This window comes from Gigantopelta aegis, chromosome 14 (genome assembly GCF_016097555.1).
Source record: "Gigantopelta aegis isolate Gae_Host chromosome 14, Gae_host_genome, whole genome shotgun sequence".
Classification (NCBI taxonomy): Eukaryota; Metazoa; Mollusca; class Gastropoda; order Neomphalida; family Peltospiridae; genus Gigantopelta; species Gigantopelta aegis.
Window position 1 is genome coordinate 29409952 of NC_054712.1, and position 21542 is coordinate 29431493.

Below are 21542 nucleotides of genomic sequence, written 5' to 3' on the forward strand. Positions count from 1 at the left end.
TTGAAAATTTAATTGTTTATTAATCTACAGTCTTGATTGTAAATTACAATACACGGTATTTTATTCATATTTCGTATTAATGCTAACACACATAATGAAGTAGCTGAATGTGATAAATACCTAGAAAATGATGCTCATCAATTTACTGTTTTTCACTGCAGCAATCGGGAAAAGAGAAATGTGAGTTAACACCTATATATACACGTATCTGCTTTCTGTTACTTACCTGATCAATCCATGCATGTTCAGTATATCTATAAAATTATGTTGAACATTATTACAAATCCTAAAGGAATTGTGAAGTCATCTTATTGCTAATTTTGAAGAAGGCAAAAATGCCGAAACATGCTAAGCAATTAAACAATTTGTGGTGTTTTTTATACATCATACGCGCACGCTGCACACACACACACACACACACACACACACACACACACACACACACACACACACACACACACGTGTGTGTGTGTATATATATATATATATATATATATATATATATATATATATATATATACATACATACACACCTACATGCATGCATACATACATACATACATGTATACATATTTAGGTCAACAATACAAGGGTAATTCAACTCGAGTGTGATAATTATATATGGTTGGCGCATTCTGTTTAGGATATCAAAATATGTGCATATAAAGGATCCATTGCTGCTTTAGGAAAAATGTAGCGGATTTCCTCTGATGACTTCCTGTCAGAATTGCCAAATGTTTGACATCCAATAGCCAACGATTAATTAATGAATGTGCTCTAGTTGTGTCGTAAAACAAAACGAACAAACGTCTTGTTTCAGTGCTTATTAATTACTGTAAAAATTAACTTGAATGAACCAATACAAATTTCAAATTAAAAACAACAATAATTAATGACCATAATATGGTGACGCCCCACCATTCCTATTGGCAATAATTCATTTCATTGAATTAGAGAATGACCTACCATTAAGATGTTTTGAGTATATTCACTAACATAGATACATTTTATGATTAGGTTATAATGTGTTTAAAAGTGTTTCAGTTTCTATTTCGATAACGAAGTCAGATCATAAAGAAATCAGTTAGATCATTTCAGATGGCACGTTTTAAAAACGACATAAATTATTTACAGTTTGCCAAATGCGAAAATTATTTATTTGATATTTCAGTGAAATCAGAGGGTTCCTCGGCAGTGTTTGGGACAAACGTAAGTATATATCAGTTTTTCCATGAAATACTGTAATAGTGGTCATTTGTATTTCGTATGCAAAACTACTTTATGTTTACATAGGTGAGATCTGTCGTTATGAGAAAAAAAAGTCAGCCGTACTCACGATTTAAGTTACTAGCATTACAGTATATAATCAATCTTATTGATTTTCATTCTTGTTTTACTAAAATAGTTAATAGCTATCCTTATATGTACATATATATATATATATATATATCTAAGGCATTTATAATTTTATACTATCATTGAAAATATATTGTTTAAACGTGGATATAAAGGCTATTTTAGAAAATGACTCCAAACTACACCATCCATCATCGATTTAAATTAATTTGCTCCAATTGATTAACTTTCGATTATATAATTGGTCAGAATTATATGATCTTAAGATATTTGATTTGTTAGGATTGTGTATCTTTTGACGAGTTCACCGGGACATGACATACATAATCGCTAATTGTTCGTTTAGTAGCCATTTATTTTGTTTCTGTTATGTACATATGAAAAAAACCGCAAACCCCAGAATATTCTTTACAAGTTCCGGCATTCAAACTGTAAGAACATTTCCTGTGACAATTAAATATCCATATTTATAATCACCCATCACATTCGTAGAGCCCGACCAATCGATTTTCGATTATAATCGATCACTGAATATCACTACGTTTTCCATCTGTAGTAAAGTATTGATTTTACTAATTTCATCATCTCGTTGGGGGGTAGAATTATGTGTAATATACCAGTTTGAAAAACACATTGAATAACCTGTCTGATATGATTAAACATAAACTTAAAGGGACATTCCTGAGTTTACTGCAATTTTTAAGATGTTATCGACTAACATAGACTTTTTAACGATTGTAATTTTTCTGCATAAATATTAGTGGCTGTATATTAAAAGTGTTTCTCATCGTTCTAATATTTGTATTTGGTTAAATTTCATTTTATTTTCTAAAATATTTTTTTTTCGTACGTACGAAATTATTTGAAGACAAAATCCAGTTTGAGCTTCTTACAAGTATTAAGACGACCAGAAACACACTGAATATACAGACACTGATTTCTAAACAAGAAAATATATTTAATATGTAAGTTTAATCGTAGAACTATTTTATTAGTTAGAAACATCTTACAATGCAGCAAACTCAGGAATGTCCCTTTAACAAAATATCATTCTTCAAACTTGCATTAACCTAAACCGAATGTTAATCTTTCTTTTCAGTAAAACCAACACTTATTCCTGGTGAGTATAATCATATTAGACGAATAACAGACGAATAATTGTTATTTTACAAATAATATTATGTCTGGATACTGATTTAAATTATTTATTATAATAATTTAATTACTGCTTTGTAACACAGCACAAGCAAATACACTACTTACGAGTATGTCCTTCTGGTTCCATCATCAAAGAACGGGCATATACTAAAATATTTGGCCACCCCGCAGAAAAAAAGACAATGAAAAGAAAAAAACAAAACAAAAAGAAACATCTTGCCTCAATAAATCAATGAACAGCAGATCACAACAAAACCGACCTACATTTCCAAAGTTATGTTTACATCTTGATATTGATCTCTGATAGCGAGCTTTTATTAGTCATCTGGTCGCCTTTTTATTTTGTTCATTCTTTTCTTTTCATTTATCCATTGCTTATTTAACTTGGATTGTTTTTCCTTTTAGCTGTTGAAAAGCTAGTACTTGGAAGTAAGTTCTAATCTATATCATTCAATTAATTTCTGCTATTTAACAAATACTTGATTTTTATTTCAATGTATTGTCATATATTTGTTTCGAAATTGTAAACACCTTGCACCTTTGTAAATCCTTCAATCAAGCATTTTTTTCTTATCATATGTACATATGAATGAATGAATGAATGAATGAATGAATGAATGAATGAATGTTTAACGACACCCAATCAGGAAAAATACATTGGATATTGGTTGTCAAACTATGAGATTTACATATAGAAATCATTCAGTTTCTGAAACAATGTACACATTTTTGTTTGATTAAATGTTAATACCTATTAACACAGTTTGAATATAGTGTTTATGATTTTATACTCTTTTTTTTGCAGGCTTTGGTATTGGCAAAAGAGAAATGTAAGTCTATCTAGCACCACCAACTCTAGCTAAAACTAAAGCTATTATATTTACGTCATAATTAATGCCCATGAATGTCGATGAACATGGTTTCAAAACTAAATAAATTAAAACAGAGCACATTTAGTTATTTACATTGCAACTCGTACAAAATTGTGTTTGTGCGACGTTTTTTTATTTATTATTATTTAACGATGCGCTCAACACATTTTATTTATGGTTATATGGAGTCGGACATATAGTTACGGACCACACAGATATATAGAGAGGAAAACGCTGTCGCAACGTCATGGGCTAATCTTTTCGTTTAGCAGCAAGGGATATCTTATATGAACCATCCCACAGACAGAATAGTACATACCACGGCCTTTATTACACAAGTTATGGGGCACTGGCTGGAACGAGAAATAGCCCAATGGGCCCACCGACGGGAATCGATCCTAGATCGATCGCGCACCAAGCGAGCGCTGTGCCACTGAGCTATGTCCCGCGCATGTGCGACAGAATCAATTTAAATTTCAAACATTTTTGCAGTTGTTGTTGAAAGAACACTGTTGTTATTACAACCATTACCATTTGTTGTTGAAAGAACACTGTTGTTATTACAAACATTACCATTTGTTGTTGAAAGAACACAGTTGTTATTACAAACATTACCATGTGTTGTTGAAAGAACACTGTTGTTATAACAAACATTACCATTTGTTGTTGAAAGAACACTGTTGTTATAACAAACATTACCATTTGTTGTTGAAAGAACACTGTTGTTATAACAAACATTACCATTTGGTTCTAAAACAAATGAGTCTCACCGTTTGAAAATATAAACAATTTTATAACACTATAACATTTGAAGAACTCGTCATATTTGAAAATAATTAATTTTTCCTTTCAGTGAAATCAGAGGCTTTCTCGGCAGTTTCTGGGACAAAAGTCAGTATTTGAACATAATCCTTGTTACAGATGCTTTAACGTCAATACAACAACCATCATTGTAAAACCTCGTTCATTTCGTAGCTTGTTTGTATTAATGTTTCTCTCACATACAATACTGCAAAGCTAATATGTAATGTTTAACACTTCATGACAAAACAATGTAACCAGAGTCCATCAAAACATTGCACGTAACTGTAAATGTATTATTTCCCCTCCTCTCATTGAAAGTAATCATATATTAATTTATTTTTCAGTTAAGCCAATCCTTATCCCAAGTAAGTACAATAGTAGCAGGAAGATATCAATATTAAAATAACCAGTGCTTAACTAAGTAATATTTTCCAGCCAAACTGTTATTGTTAACCGGGCCAGTAGTTATCGCAAGTGACTATAATAACAACAGAAACATATAAGTATTTAACGTATCTAGTGCTTAACAGATTCAATTTGCCTCGCCCCTAAAAACCCCCACTAAATATTGTCAACACTTGCATGTAGTTTTGTTAACTGTTTATCAGGTGGTGTACGATCCTACTTGTTAATAATAATAATAATAATTTATATAAGAACTTAAGTTACATTTGAAAATATAACTTTATTTGATTTTTTTTTTCCAGGCCTGACAAAGCTCGCCATTGGAGGTGATTATCTTAAATCTATTTAATTTAACACATTTTCACGTAAATTGTTAAAACTAATTTGTAAATATGGTACAGTATTTAAGCACTCTGTTCAATATTTTGCCATTTTAATTTATTATTTATTAATAATCTGATATCTATATTTACACTTCAGCGTCTCTCACAACGAATTATTGTTATATTTTACTCAACGTTTCATTTCATAAATGATTTTGCATTGTAGATATTATTGTTTGGATTTTAAAACAACTCACTCATCTTTGTTTTCAAAATAATATTAACATTCTTTACAACTTGTCATAAAATAATTGCAATTACTTAGATTATATATATATATATATATATATATATATTTTTTTTTTTTACTGGTTTGTTTTTATTACAGCAATCGGGAAAAGAGAAATGTGAGTCTTTAGGCCATTCATACATATGGAATTTGTTTCCTCTTTATCGCCTATCATTAAGATGCTTATTTATTACACATCGAAACGTGAAAGTTTTTATCCATAATAAAAACCCGTATCTCTGCACAAAACAAAATCAGATGGGAATCTATCAAAATAGTGGTTGATTCCATGAATCTCTAATGTCTTGTCTCTAAGAGGACAGCCACCCGGAGTCTCCCGAGGAGATCATTTACTTACTGGATAGTACATACTTCCTGCACCACTAATCACTAAAGTTCAAGATTCATGGCATATATATTTACCATAGTTCAAGTGTTAACATATATTTACTATTATCACAGTGTTACTTATTTCACTAAAAAAATCGATTATAATATGTTTAAATCTGTACCAATTTGTTTGTCTTTCCAATGTCAAGCTTATATTTAAAAGGAAAGAAATAATGTAGATGATTTGAACTGGCTATAGATGTTACAATACCAGCAGAATCGGAGATCGTGAAGATGAATAATTATTTAATTGATATTTCAGTGAAATCAGAGGATTCCTCGGCAGTTTGTGGGACAAACGTTAGTATTTGGATTCAGTCTTTATTACACAATTACTTTAGTTTGACACTCAGTAGTTGTATTTTTCGTGTTGAGGTGTCGTTAAACATGCAATCATTCTTAAAGTGACAAATCCTAGATTTTAAACACTATAGCATATTTGTCATTATTAGATCCCTTTGTTCATAACTTAAATCATACTTTAATATTATTATTTAGATTATTCATTTCCGTACACTCTAAGTGTTTTTGGTCATCCTTTTTTATATCACAAAATGCACTTTTCATATTTTTAAAACGAACGTGCATCTAAGAAGTAATGGTTATGGAGTCAAGTTTTAGTCTATTTTTAACGGTATTTCCCCGTTTCAATGTCACAGACTGTTGGTACACTCTGTTATAACTTTATCTAAATGTGTTAATGGTTTGTAGATTAATTAAACGTAGTGTCCATATTTCACGGGTGGAAACTACGGTCTGCAACTTTAATTCATTAAATTAAGTTTGCATTAATGCTTCTCTTACATGCAATACTACAAACTACAATATAAATGCTTAACCATTTTCCCTCAAAACAGTACAATGCACTTGTATTATCATTACCACGACGTAAATATAACAATGTTTATACTTTCATTCAAAGTAACCATGTTTTAATTTATTTTTCAGTTAAGCCAATCCTTATCCCAAGTAAGTACAATGACAGCAGGAACATAATAGATATTAATATACACAATAGTTATATTTACCAACTAAAATGTTATTTGTTATACTCAGCCAGTAGACTAGTTATCCCAAGTGAGTACAACAGCAGAAATATATAAATATACTCTCCATAAAAGAAACGCAATAGTAGATTTGTTTACACTGAAAAAGTGTATTTAATGGATGGACGGAAAACAGCAGAATGTTCACGTTACACATATATTCGCAGGACCTGACAGTTGTTATGTCTAGATGTATGTCGTCTTGCGTATACAGTGTTAGTGTTATTTATAATTTCATCTCTATATCTCTGTGCCATTAAGTTGCCTTGAATGTGAACCAGGTTGGTCCAGCCATTGTGTGACATTGTTACCCGCATCATCACACAACCGCCATCGAATCTATCCATTTCCTGTATACTCGACATCTTCCATCAGCACGACAAAGCAAAAAATGCGACTTATCACTGAACCATAAACTTCTCCATGGCAGCTGATGTCATTCTCTGTGGACTTGACACCACTGACGTCGACGATGCTGTTCAGTCAAAATGACACCTCTTACACGCCGTCTGGCTCGAACCATTACTTCTCACGTAGTCAGTTCTGCACCGTCTGAGTTTTGCAAAGCTGGTTCGGTATCGCTATGTTGGGGTTAATGTACCTCGGTATCGGTGCGGTATTGGTATCGGTATTGATAAAAAGAAACTCAATACAATTACCGATATAGAGCAGGGTTTTTGTCGTGGTATACGTGGCTCTGAAGGCATGCTTGCGTAATGTTTATATTATTTCCTAATCCAGTATTATCACCACGTTGTTCATATGAAAGTTTGACATGCTGGATTTTCTGTGTTGAATTTCCTCCAACTTTTATTGGGAATATTATGCCCACATGCTCTTCTTCTCAGTCATTATGCATTAAGGTAATGTCTTCGTATATATTTTAATAGTGTTTTACTAAATGGCGAGACTATTTTTCAATATCGAATTTTCGGTATATTGAGGTTATGGTCAGTACGGTAAATCGGTATTGACACGACACCGATACCGAATGTTATATGCGGTATACCACCCAACTCCTGGTACACATTGTTCACACGTGGTCTAAACTGATCTCGGAAGGTCAATCTCGATATGGTGCTTGGGGATACATGGAAAGTCCTTGCCATCGCCAACCTGGATTCGACTGCTTGTAAACGACCAATGACGTTGTTTCGTTGTGTTTCACTTGCTATTCACTTGTGTTTGATGCTGTGCAGTAACCAATATAATGAGGACACGTACTCGAAAACCCTGCATTTTTATAGCCCATGCATTCATGTTTCACATGCGGAATTCCCAGATGCACAAATAACATGGTTTACGTTTTTGTTTTAACGATTGTGTTCTGTATTCTATGGTAGCAGCGCTTTGTTGACTTAACAAAGGCAATATGTTTGGATCACCAAAGGGCATAATATTCATGATTTATACATCGCTATGTGCAAAATTGTTTATATATATATATATATATATATATATATATTAATAAAATCAAACAGTGTGCATTTGTTTTTGGGAGAGTATATTTAACGTACCGAGTGCTTAACGGAGATAATTTCTCAAAACTAAATATTATTGTTAACACTCGTATGTTGTATCATGATATGTCCCATTCTATTTGTTAATAAATAACTGTTGGCTAATAATGGAAATTTATTATATATTTATATGGTAAGTATTATACAAATAAGTACACTTTTAAAATGCAGTCTTTCCTCTTTTCCAGCCGTGGAAAAGCTTGTCCTTGGAGGTGATTATCTTATCTATTTTATTCAACATAATTTTACAGTTAAAACTAATTTGTAAATATAGTACAGTATTTGAGCGCTCTGTTCAATGTGTTTCCTTTTTGTTTTAATTAATTTATTTATTAATAGTCTGAGATCTATATTTACACTTGGTAATTCATTAATTTTTGTCATTTGTTAAATATCTTCCACAACAACTATGTATTATATCCTGATCAACGTTTTCATTTCATAAATGAATTTGCATTGTAGATATTATTGCTCAGATTTTAAGACAAACCCCACACTTCTTTTTTGTCCCTTACTGGTCCAACTGGAGGGGACTATAGGTTTCATCTCCGTCCTTCTGTCCGTCTGTCTGTATGTATGTCTGTCTGTCCCACATATAGTTTTCCAGATGTTTTGCTTTTCAGAAGGCCTTGCGATATTGAGCTCACATTTTGTGTATAGCTTTATCATGTATTGTTACAGATTAATTTTGACATTCATGGCGTTTTTACCCATTTTTTGATGGAGTTATTGCCCTTGAAATTAGGAGATATAAAAGTTTGTTTCCGGATTATTTATTTTTAGAAGGCCTTGATATGTTGAGCTGTACTTTGTATAGCTCTGTCATTTACCGTTACCGATCAAGTTTGACGTTATGGTAATTTACCCATTTTGAAAAGAGCCCTTTAACGTAGGAGATGTGAAAATATGTTTTCTGGACATTTGTTTTGCAGTGCCTGAAGATAGCAAAAGGAAATTTTTTATATACTTTTAGCATGTACTCTTACATATCCAGTTTAACTTTCAGCGTTATTTACCCACTTTTCTTAGAGTTATGGCGCTTGTATTTAGAACATACGGAAAAGTGTTGGGCCTGGTAGGGTACATGTATTGTATTGCTTTAACAGTACTCTCAGAATGCTTGTTTTTCTTCAAAATAACGTTCACATACTTGATAACCTTCGATAAATGTATTGCAATTATTTATAGTTTAAAAAAATGTATTTACTGTTTTGTTTTACAGCAGTTGGCAAAAGAGATATGTAAGTGTTTGGCTTCTTTTTTGTTTCTTTTTCTTCTTTTTTTTGGGGGGGGGGGGGGGGGGGGGTATGTGTTATTTTTAATATCTATCACCCATGTATGCCAGTATCTTTACATAGAAGAAGTACATATATATTACAAATCCAATAAAATATATTTAGGTGATAACACAATGGCACAAGATGAAAGGACTTGAAAACAAAAACAAAACTAATATAATGTTGGGCAAAATTAAAAAGAAATAGGTAGGTCAACACATTTTATTTACGTTTATATGGCGTCGGACATATGGTTAAGGACCATACAGATATTGAGGGAGGAAACCCGCTGCCACCACTTTAAGGGCAACTATTTTCGATTAGCAGCAAGGATAAAAGGACAGCCACTCCCGAGAAGATCATTTAACGACAATACATCATTTCAGCACCACTAATCACTAACGCTCAAGTCTTATGTCATATATATGTATTATGTCTAAGGAGTTAACATATATTTACTATGATCAAGGTGTTTCTTGTTTCCCGTAACATTCGAGAAGATCGATAATTATCTAATTGATATTTCAGTGAAATCAGAGGATTCCTTGGCAGTTTCTGGGACAAAAGTTAGTATTTGAACACGATCCTTATTACACATTTTCCTTAATTTGATACCCAATAGTCGTATCTTTCACTTAATCCATATTATAAATGCGTTAAAGTCATTATACTAATAACTAGTTGCAAAATAGCTTTCATTTAACATGAACCAGCAAGTTTGCATTAATGTCTCTAGTATAAAAGCTGCAAATCTAATCGATATTGTTTAACATATCATGAAAAACTAATATAACCATTAGGTCTCAAAACATTGTCATGTACCTGTATATATTAATACGACGACTGTGAATATACCAAATGTTATCCTTTCATTGAATGTAACACTATTTTAATTTATTTTGCAGTTAAGCCAATCCTTATCCCAAGTAAGTACAAAAACAACAGGTAGATATAAATATTGATGCACTCATTGCTTAAGTAAATCATATTTTACAGCTAAAATATTATTGTTAACACATGCATGCTGTTTTATTAATTGTTTATTAGTGTCATACTTGTTAATAAATAACTGTTCTTCTAGGATGATACATATTGCAGAATTGTGTTCAGAAAACCGTAGCAATGATTAAAAATATATATAAGGGGAAATTGTAATAGTTTTATATAATAATTATTATGCAAGTAAGGTACATTTGAAAATGCTGGTGTTTAGTTGGAACTTGTTTTTCTTCTTTTTCCAGCCTTGACAAAGCTTGCCATTGGAGGTGATTACCTTATCTGTTTTGTTCAACATAATCGTACAGTAAATTGTTAAGACCAACTTGTAAATATAGTACAGTTAATGTTGTTAATATTTCCTCTTTTTAATTTTAATTTATTACTCTTTAATGATCTGAGATCTGTATTTGTTCTTGGAAATTAAATTAGTTTGGTCTTTTGTTCAGTGACTTTCACGACGAATAAGTCTTATATTTTAATAAACTTTTCACTTCGTAAATGAGTTTGTATCGTAGATATTATTTTCGAAAATTTAAAATCTATCATTTTGTATTTAGAACTAATGTTAATACACATGATAACATGTTATAAAACTATTGCAATTGTTTAGATTAAAAATATATATATTTACGGTTTTGTATTTCAGCCCTTGGGAAAAGAGAAATGTGAGTGTTTTACTCACACATTTATATGGGCTTTTTCTCTTCATCACTCATGTATGTCTACATATATATTCACACACACACACACATATATATATATATATATATATATATATATATATATATATATATATAGAGAGAGAGAGAGAGAGAGAGAGAGAGAGAGAGAGAGAGAGAGAGAGAGAGAGAGAGAGAGAGAGAGAGAGAGAGAGAGAGAGAGAGAGAGAGAGAGAGAGAGAGATCATTTACTGGACAGTACGCATTTCCTTGACCGCTAATAACTAAGGTTCAAGATTCATGTCTTATATATTTACTATGTTTAAGGTGTTAACAGACATTTACCATTATCACAGTGTTACTTATTTCGAAAAATATTATATATATATAATTTTAACAGACAACATATGCTACAATAACAACAGTCTTCGAAATCGTGTAATTAGTATTTAATTTTAATTTCAGTGAAATCAGAGGATTCCTCGGCAATTTTTGGGACAAAGGTAAGTACATATGTCAGATTATTTATACCATTATTGCCTCACTGAAAGACGAAATACTATAGTACTTGCATTTTATATAACCTATGTAATAATGCCTTTCATTGATATAACGCGAATCTTTGATATGATTGATTTTGTTTTGTATTGTGTTGTAAACATCATGCAAATACTGGTTTGCCGAAGTATGTAATATTATACCTTATACAGATGCGTATGTATGGCATTAACATGATTTCGTCATTAGACAACTATTGCTTTAACATGAATATATAACGAATGAATTAATGACTGACTGACTGAATGACTGAATGAATGAATGAATGAATAGATGAATGTTTAACATACCCAAGCACGAAAAATACATCGGCTATTGAGTGTCAAACTATGGTAAATCTAAAACAGTAAGCGATGATCAACATCAATATAAAAATTCAGCAATTAAATAAAAACACAGTGTAAAGAACTGTGCAATAATACAAATATCACAGAGACATGAAATTAAAATTTAGAATAAAAGTCAGTATCACGTAAATATTGTAATACAAGTTCTTTTCGAGTCTCTTTGAGATGCTTACACTGCACCGAAATGTGGCGTACCGTCAGAGTATGAATATGTAAGACCAATAACATTATATAACCTGAACAGTAAAGATTGCTTCGCAACTGTAGTAGAATTTAATGTTTTCAACACTAAGTTACTTTTTCCTTTCAGTCAAAGCGACAATTATTCCAGGTGAGTATGATCACTTCAAACAAATACGGGTATACATTTTTACAATAGATGTGTATTTTGTATCTTATTGAAAATTATCTTCAGAATTCAATAGTCCACAGCTTTAAAACGTAATCCAATTGAATATTCGAAGTAAGTTGTCTTTGACCAAGCTAGCAATAACTGACTTGCTAAGATCATTGATGTACTGACCTTCTTTAAAATATGTTTCAGCAGCAAACTGCAGGCACGTTCCAAAATATGTAAGGATAAAGCAACAATAAGTAACAAATGGAGAAAAAAAAGGTGCAAAGAAACAAGCCCCACCAAACCACCAAAAAGCCCAACAACAATCCAAAACTATTCAACCAAACAAAAACGAGGCAAAGAAACTCTACCTATTCTTTTCTAAAATTTATGTATATGTATATATATTTTTTAACCACTGTTGATATAGAATGTGTGACATTAATTAATTAACCATCATTGTTTTTTTCTTTTAGCTGTTGAAAATCTAGTGCTTGGAAGTGAGTTCCAATTTATATATTTGAATTAATTATTTAACTAATACTTTATGCTTATTTCGATGTATTATCACAACTGTAGTTCTGCTCACCAAAGTCTTTGAATGCACAGTAACTATGGATGTCAGGTCTTCTTGAGCTAACTAAATATAAGAACTATTTTGAAAGTTTTGAATAATGGGTTCAGATTTTGTTTCTACTTATCAGTTATTGTTGTTAACTTATACGTATTTATATATCATTGTGTTAAAACGTTTTTATTTTCTATCATAGGTGTTGTAGGCAAAAGAGACATGTAAGTGTTTACATTACAACCATTATTAGTAGCAACTGTTCATTATAGTTTTACATAGTTTTGCTTATATTGTGCAATGGAAACTGTGCTATGTTTTGTGGGGTGGGTTTTTTATCTACAAAGAACAAAAAACGTAAAACTTAAATTGCATGAACGCATTCGTTTCGTGAAGAATTTTGTGTATACTGAAGAATTTGTACATTTCAAATATGTTCAATTGTTTAGAGACACAAATATACTATGATTATAAACATGGCCATAAACACCAATTGTATGTATACGATTTAATAGCTCCAAACGCTTATAAAAATAATGTTTTAATATAAAAATGTTTGAATTTTTCAGTGAAGTCAGAGGTTTCCTGGGCGATCTCTGGGATAAAAGTTAGTATAATTAGATTGAACGATTAGACAAATGTGTTGACATACATAAAATAAAGCAAAGGTAATGATATAAAATCACTGTTACTTAGTTTATATCATTTTCCTTATATATACTGTTGTAGAAAAGCATGCCTATTTATACTGTAGAGTATGCAGAACAATACAATACACATTTAATTCATCACTCTCTGTACCTGCATGCGTCAGTAATATTTTATAATATTTGCACAAACAATCAAGAATATTAGGTATCATTAACATCTATTTTATTTTAATATTTTTTTCAGTCAAACCAATACTTATTCCAAGTGAGTATAATGACAATAGTAGAAACATATAAATATTTGAAAACCCCCCCAAAACGTTCTTGCACAAGTGGTTCAATTTATCTCATTCGGTACAGCACTCACCTCAGGTGTTTTAGATCACTGGATCCAACGCCATTTGCCCCCCCCCCCCTCCCCAATCCCTACAAATGGTGTACCAAGTGACGTGGTGTGCTGTCTTGTCTGTGAGAAAGTACATATATAAGATATTTTGCTGCAAATGGAGAAACAAATATGTAGCCAGCTTTTGCTGAAGACTAAGTGTCACACTGTTCAATATTTTCACATCGAAACCCACTTTTAATTATTTTCTTGCAAAACTCGTCGCTTAAACAGATCACACTTTAACAGTCATATTATTTAATAACATTTTATATTATTATAATAAATTAATTGTCAATAACATTTTTACTTTGCTTATTTAGACAGAAAAATGTATTATTCAATAGATTATTATGTTCTCAAAATCTGGCAGTGTAAATGCAACAGAAATCTTATAACTTTATTAGTATATAATTTGTATTTATATTTAAATCACGCTTTTTAATGACACTAATTAGCCAACATTAATTATTTTGTTTTTCAGCCGTGACAAACCTGGCCCTTGGAGGTGATTACACCAATTCATGTTATACATGGTGTTAATTAATTAGTCTTAAAGTACAAATGCTCAATACTTTAATATTTTTTATATATTTTGTGTTAACCTTGAGCATGCTATTTATACACGTGTATGTATGTATTTATATATGTATGTATGTATGTACATGTATGTATGTATGCACATGTATGTATGCACATGTATGTATGTATGTATGCATGTTTATATGTATGTGATCATATATATATATATATATATATATATATATATATATATATATATATATTGAAATTCTTTTTTACTTGTGATTATTTGACTTTCATTAATATTTTGAAAAACATTTCCATATGATGAAAGGTGGCTTAGTTAACCTGCAGTTTAAAATACTTACATATGTTATGGTCCTGATTTTGAAAGTCACCAAATATTTTTGCCATTGATGTTAACAATGTTTCATGTCAGATAACTATATATGTTTTAGATACTATTTATCAGTTTAATGTTTTGTTTGACAGCTATTGGGAAAAGAGAAGTGTGAGTATTTAAATTAATCTCATGTGTCTTGTGATTGTCTAAACCATCACTATTGTATCTCCACATATCCAGTTTATAGGCTATCAACTATTCTAAGCGAAATCAACAGATAAAATGGTTTCACATATGCATGATAATGACTAACCAGACATCAATTCGCCAGATGTAAGGTCATATTGTTGGATTTTATAAATATAAAAAGTGGAAATAGCTCAATATCGTATCAACTATAGCAACATACACTTGATAACTCTATTCGTATATATTTTAGCATTAATCATAATGGGTTTTTTTTGTCTTCTAAATAGCATATTACAATGGTTTCAAATTGTGTTTCATTACAAAAAGAAAACAAGAAAACAAGAACAATAAAACTAGTAATAACAACTATAACAGCAATGACAACAGCAATATAATAATAATAATAATAATAATAATAATAATAAGATAGTCTCATTTATTATATTACTTTAAAGGGTTACTTCCCTTGCAACATTACAGTTTACTAGAATTGTTTAAATTTCAGTGAAATCAGAGGATTCCTCGGCAGTGTTTGGGATAAACGTATGTATCTGCCAGGTTTTTGTTTCACAATAGTAAATTTCATTAAATATGAAGTAATTTTTGTTGACATATACAATTTTATATACACGTATATCAGTTTGTAGATATAGAACAAAATCAGATTTGAGAAATTTATCTAAGTAGTGCTTGTTGACACATTTAATAGGGTCGGACTTATTATAGAGACATTCGTGACATGAACATTTTTGTTGTCAATGGACAAATATTGCTTTAACTTGGATTTGTACCATGATTTGGTTCTTTAATCTTACCCACATATAGTGCAGCAGAAATTAAATCAGAATATTGTTTTAAAAAGTAACATTTTCGCTAACCTTAGTACTACTAAAACAATATAATCATTAAAAATAAAATAATTATGTTCTTTAATCCCCCCCCCCCCACTCCCCATCCCCCACCCCCACCCCCTCCAAACTGAACTATGGCAGACAACAAGCCTTCCGAAGACCATTGCACAGAGCTAACTCGCTTACTTTAAAAAATCAAAAAAATCAATCTTAACACAAAAAAAACCCGACTTGCTAAATAATTATCAAATAAACATCAGAGTGACATTCGTCATATCAACAACGCTAAAACCTGTGTGATATGACTCGTACATCAACATAAAACCCATCTCTTCAAAGGTTCATTAATTTTAACTCTGATAATATTTACTTTCAGTCAAACCAACACTTATTCCAGGTGAGTAAGGTCGGATTAGACAAATATAAGAAATACCGTATTTTACACCAATAACTTTGGTATAGTTCTGACTTTCTTTCAAGAATTTAATATTACAGTATTGTAATACACAACTGAATGACATGACTTGCTGTAGTTGTGGAAATGATTAATTTTGAAGTCATCATAGACATCGTAGCTTGCAATAATTTAATTGGCATTTTACTGATTTCTTTCAATTTGTTTCCGCCGCACATGACTGGCTCACACCAAAATGTGTTAGGGAGAAATTATAATAGAAAAATAAAACAAACACATATAAAGAAAAAACATAGTATCAGTGCTAAAGATATGTTTTAAATGTGTTTCACATACTATAACTGAACTCTTGTGGATTGTATTCATTATTTATTACTGGAATGTTTTCTACTTTTTAGCTATTGAAAAGCTAGTGATTGGAAGTGAGTTCTAATTTATTTATTTAATCTGACAGTTGTATCTATTTACCTAATATTTTATTTCTATTTCGTTTCTCGTCATAGTCCATTTCTCTTAGTCAACTACCTTCCATACATGTTAACTATGTAGATGTTTAATAATTACCCAAAAATTCCTAAATTACACAAACATAAAGGTTATATTTATAAACTGTGAACTGAAGTTATTGTATGAATAATTCATCGTTAATTAAAAAAAAAATATATGTATAGTTTGCTTTTCTTTTCTCAGTTAATGTTCACTTATACTTATTAATATAATATTTATTGACAAATTGGCTTTTCTTTTACAGGTCTTACAGGCAAAAGAGAGATGTAAGTGTTTACTGAAAATAATAATAGCTCTTACTCATATCAGTTTGACATGGCTTTCCTAAAAGCACGTTTAAAGTTCATATACATATTTAGTTGTACTAAGACTAAAAGTTGAATTACTGCAAATTCATTTCTTGAAACATTTTCTGTGATTATTAAAGTCATTTTGCATTTCAAATATATTCCCATTGTTTACACAAAAACGTACTATTATTACGAACAATTGCCATTCACTTCTGTAAGCAAAATCATCAAATGTTTGACGTCCAACAGCCGATGATTAATAAATCAGTGCTCTAGTTGAGTCGTTAAATAAAGCACACTTTAACATTCACTTATGTAAGAAGCTGGTACACCATTTTTAATTATAAATATCTTCACACTTTTGTATAAAGCATTTTGTTTTCTTTCAGTGAAATCAGAGGTTTCCTCGGTAGTCTCTGGGACAAAAGTTAGTATTCTTTGAGTGTATAGTTATAAGAATGCGTTGAACTATATTTGATATGTCAGCGACAAGATACAGCTAAGTTAAAATGCATAAATCAGTTTTATTTGATAGAGCAGACAGCTACTATAGATCATATTACTTAAATCAGCTCTTTTTTTTTTAAAGTATATATATATATATATTTTTTTTTTTTTTTGAAGAAACAAATAATATATATTGTTTTATCATACTGTCGGTATCTGTATTGTTCAATAACATAATAGAGTAAACCAATCCATAATTTCATTGTTTCACTTTTTTTCAGTCAAGCCAGTACTTATACCATGTGAGTACGGTAACAAAAACAGAAACAATTATACATTAAACCATGCTTCTTTGGGGGCAGGACGTAGCTCAGTGGTACAGAGCTCGCCTGCTACCCATTGGGCTATTTCTCATTCCAGCCAGTGCTCCACAACTGGTGCAACAAAGGCTGTGGTATGTACTACCCTGTCTGTGGGATGGTGCATATAAAAAATCCCTTGCTGCTAATCGAAAAGAGTAGCCCATGAAGTGGCCAACGCGGGTTTCCTCTCACAATACCAGTATGGTCCTTAACCATATGTCTGACACCATATAACCTTAAATAAAATATGTTGTGTGCATCGTTAAATAAAACATTTCCTTCTTCTTCCATGCTTCTTTTTGCTTGCATGACGAAACGAATAACTGTCTAATTCTTTCCTATTAAATATTGATTACAACTCCCATATTGCTTTGTTAACACTTCACATTGTGATAATTAAATTTAATTATTGTTAATAATAAGTGTATAGTGTTAATGGTTTAGACTTAACATATTACTGAATAGATGTAAAATATGTTGTGAATAACATGTTGAACGTGTTGAAACCATTTAATTCTGGCAGTGTAATTACAAAACGTTATAAATACTTCTTTATAATTATTTGCATTTACGTTTTTGGTTTATAAGGCCAAAACGAAATATTGGTCTCTGGACAGACCAAAGTTCTAGAATTGATGCGGTGATGCGGCGCTTTTTTCTCTCTTTTTTTCCAAATTTTTTTAAAGCATGGATTGCACAGAAAAAGTGGGTATATTTGACACCGAAATAAGGGGTATATTTATATTGAAATCATACTGCACGTCTTAGTTCATGCGCTTTTACGTCATAGCATGAAACGCCTGGCAAAAACTAACATTATACCGTGGGAAATTAAAATTAAAATAAAATAAATATTGATGCGCAAGGGTCAAAACAGATACGCACACTGACCACAGACGAGACATTTATTTTGTTTGGCCTAATAGTCATGTAATGTATTTCCAAATGAAACATATTAAACATAGTTATCTGTTCTATTTTTCAGCTCTGACAAATCTAGCACTTGGAGGTGATTATTGTAATTCATTTTATTGTTTGGATTGTTTATTAAAAACCTGTAAAACGTAAATTGCATATGGTGTACACCATTTATTTGTTTATTTGCTTATTTATTTTATGGAAATACTTGTTTATGTTTGGATTATTTAACTGCCTTTGAGTATGAGTACATTTTACATATTACATTTTAGATATCTGCCTGTGTTATAGATGTTATTGTCTTGATTTTCAAAAATAACAGGTTTATGTCCTCTTTGCCATTAATGTTAACATATTTAGTATATGTAAAATAATTATATGTGTTTAGAAATGTTTTATCTTTTTAATGGTGTTATTTTCAGCTATTGGGAAAAGAGAAATGTGAGTGTTTAAAAACGTACCATTATCTGGTTGGTCATAAAGTACTGTAAATAAGTAGGCAACTGAAAATGATCACACAGATGCATGGCCATACCTCACTGCACATGGTTCCACCAGACAATATGCCACAGTGTTTTGTTTTATATAAACTAAAAATGGACTGTATTCCAAAGATTTGTCAACAATGTTTTAATGCATTTTATAAAGAAACAGTTTATGTTTCAATATCCATTAAGTATGAAATAACAAATAAATGAAATAACGAAACGAAAATAACATTGGATTATAGCGCACGTAATAATTAACTTTAAACGCTTACACGTATTTGCCGTACAATTTATGAAGTCCTAAAATTATTTATAAACCATTCAGTGAAATTTGATGATTTCCCAGCAGCGTTTCGGATAAACATCTGTACAAACACGTTTTTGAAACGTATTAATTAGTCATTTTAAATTTCAAATAATAAATTATGCTCACTGTTTTAAAGACTACTATGGAAAATAAAATATGTATTATAAAGGTCGAAATATTATTCTGTTAAAAACTGGTACATCATTTTGAAGAGAAAATAACTTCACAATGTTACATACGGAATTTGTTAAATAAAAACATGTTTTAATTGTTTCAGTGAAATCAGAGGTTTCCTCGGTAATCTCTGGGACCAGAGTGAGTATTGTTTGAGTGTACAATTGGCAGTATGTATTGGACACGGTTTTGTGACATAAAATATGTTTTGACAGAATAGCCGGCTACTTTATATCATACTTCGCACAATTGCTGTGTTATAAATATTCTATAGTACAAATAAAAAAAGAATGTAAACTTAATTCCACATTGTCTGTAACTGTATATATCAGTAATGGAATTATTATGACGTTTGGTCCAGGAGTCCACTATTTCATTAATTTTTATTGCGTTTTAACCATTTAATGCCCGTGACAAAACTAACATTTTGGTTTATGAGTAACATTGCATCGTTCTTAAATACATATGTGGTTATTTGAAATGAATATTTTCATTTTTAAAAAATGTATTCATATGAGTACATCAGACTATGCCCATATCAATACAAAAGTAATTACTACATCAGATTTAATAAATATTTATTGCAATCAGAGAAATGACATATCAGATTCGTTAACCACAACATTAGAACAATGTAACAATTCTAGAAGTCCAGATATATTATTTCAAACATGTTGCCATATGTGCCTATTATACTCAAAAGTACACATTTGAAGTCTTGGCTCTGTTCAAATATACGTTTAGTCATTCAAGTAAATTGTACTCATTTAAAGGATGTTGGGCATATACGAAATATCTCAATACTTATTTATTAGAAGGTTTTTTCATCTTTTTTTTGGGGGGGGGGTGGGGGGGTGGGAGAGGTGCAAATAATTTTTGTATTTATAATGTGTGTACTCATTTCAGTATATTGGGCATTAAAGGGTTAATTTGTTTGGTTTTCTTTTTTTTCAGTCAAGCCAATTCTTATCCCAGGTGAGTATACCAACAACAAACATATTTAAACATTTAACCACGCGCCTTTTATGATTAAATACGATTAGCTCACACTTGGATTAAACTTGGCATTCAGCACTCAGATTGCTTCAGTAACATTTTAAATTATGATCAGTATGTGTTAATAATTATTAATAATAAGTGAATAATTTTTATGATTTTTAACAGAAATTGTTACAGAACAGCAGCAGATTCTGTAGTGGGCAATATCTTCAAATATTCTGCAATATAAACACATAACATCGTATAGTACTTTATAAATAATGATACAATGTGAGTTTACATGTTTGATCATATTCAAAGAATGTGTGTATGTGTGTGTGTGTGTGTGTGTGTGTGTGTGTGTGTGTGTGTGTGTGTGTGTGTGTGTGTGTATGTGTGTGTGTATGTGTGTGTGTGTGTGTGTGTGTGTGTGTGTGTGTGTGTGTGTGTGTGTGTGTGTGTGTGTGTGTGTGTGTGTGTGTGTGTATAATGTTTTTTGTATTTCGAAATACAACTAAGTAAACAAAACTATTTGGCTTATTTTCCAGCTGTGACAAACCTGGCCATCGGAGGTGATTATCGTAATCTATTTTTGTTCAAAGGAATATTTACTTTGCTAAATTAAGTTAAATGGGTACCCGAGGACTAAATACTTTACCTTGTCTTTAAGCAGATTATTCATTTGTATGTGCATTTATTTATTTATTTATTTATTTATGTATTTATATATTTTTATTTACTTATATTATTGAACTTCTTATTGTTCTTACACAGTTTAACTTGATGACTGTTTTTGCAAAGTCTTTTC

General features: G+C 30.9%; 1 protein-coding gene across 1 annotated transcript in view; it reads left to right on the top strand.

Annotated features, from left to right (window-relative positions):
* LOC121389175 overlaps nucleotides 1–21359 on the top strand; it is a 33939-nt gene extending 12580 nt beyond the window's left edge. Inside the window, exons 20-55 of the mRNA XM_041520781.1 lie at nucleotides 162–180; nucleotides 1172–1209; nucleotides 2456–2476; nucleotides 2920–2943; nucleotides 3320–3344; nucleotides 4240–4277; nucleotides 4535–4555; nucleotides 4898–4921; nucleotides 5307–5325; nucleotides 5860–5897; nucleotides 6546–6566; nucleotides 8352–8375; nucleotides 9386–9404; nucleotides 9969–10006; nucleotides 10346–10366; nucleotides 10682–10705; nucleotides 11086–11104; nucleotides 11564–11601; nucleotides 12314–12334; nucleotides 12817–12840; nucleotides 13111–13132; nucleotides 13478–13515; nucleotides 13803–13823; nucleotides 14428–14451; nucleotides 14958–14976; nucleotides 15503–15540; nucleotides 16225–16245; nucleotides 16662–16685; nucleotides 17015–17036; nucleotides 17450–17487; nucleotides 17789–17809; nucleotides 18855–18878; nucleotides 19210–19228; nucleotides 19860–19897; nucleotides 20711–20731; nucleotides 21283–21359. Of these exons, the coding sequence (XP_041376715.1) occupies nucleotides 162–180; nucleotides 1172–1209; nucleotides 2456–2476; nucleotides 2920–2943; nucleotides 3320–3344; nucleotides 4240–4277; nucleotides 4535–4555; nucleotides 4898–4921; nucleotides 5307–5325; nucleotides 5860–5897; nucleotides 6546–6566; nucleotides 8352–8375; nucleotides 9386–9404; nucleotides 9969–10006; nucleotides 10346–10366; nucleotides 10682–10705; nucleotides 11086–11104; nucleotides 11564–11601; nucleotides 12314–12334; nucleotides 12817–12840; nucleotides 13111–13132; nucleotides 13478–13515; nucleotides 13803–13823; nucleotides 14428–14451; nucleotides 14958–14976; nucleotides 15503–15540; nucleotides 16225–16245; nucleotides 16662–16685; nucleotides 17015–17036; nucleotides 17450–17487; nucleotides 17789–17809; nucleotides 18855–18878; nucleotides 19210–19228; nucleotides 19860–19897; nucleotides 20711–20731; nucleotides 21283–21359 (983 nt within the window). The remainder of the gene's footprint in view (nucleotides 1–161; nucleotides 181–1171; nucleotides 1210–2455; nucleotides 2477–2919; nucleotides 2944–3319; nucleotides 3345–4239; nucleotides 4278–4534; nucleotides 4556–4897; nucleotides 4922–5306; nucleotides 5326–5859; nucleotides 5898–6545; nucleotides 6567–8351; nucleotides 8376–9385; nucleotides 9405–9968; nucleotides 10007–10345; nucleotides 10367–10681; nucleotides 10706–11085; nucleotides 11105–11563; nucleotides 11602–12313; nucleotides 12335–12816; nucleotides 12841–13110; nucleotides 13133–13477; nucleotides 13516–13802; nucleotides 13824–14427; nucleotides 14452–14957; nucleotides 14977–15502; nucleotides 15541–16224; nucleotides 16246–16661; nucleotides 16686–17014; nucleotides 17037–17449; nucleotides 17488–17788; nucleotides 17810–18854; nucleotides 18879–19209; nucleotides 19229–19859; nucleotides 19898–20710; nucleotides 20732–21282) is intronic.
* Nucleotides 21360–21542: the final 183 nt, after the last annotated feature.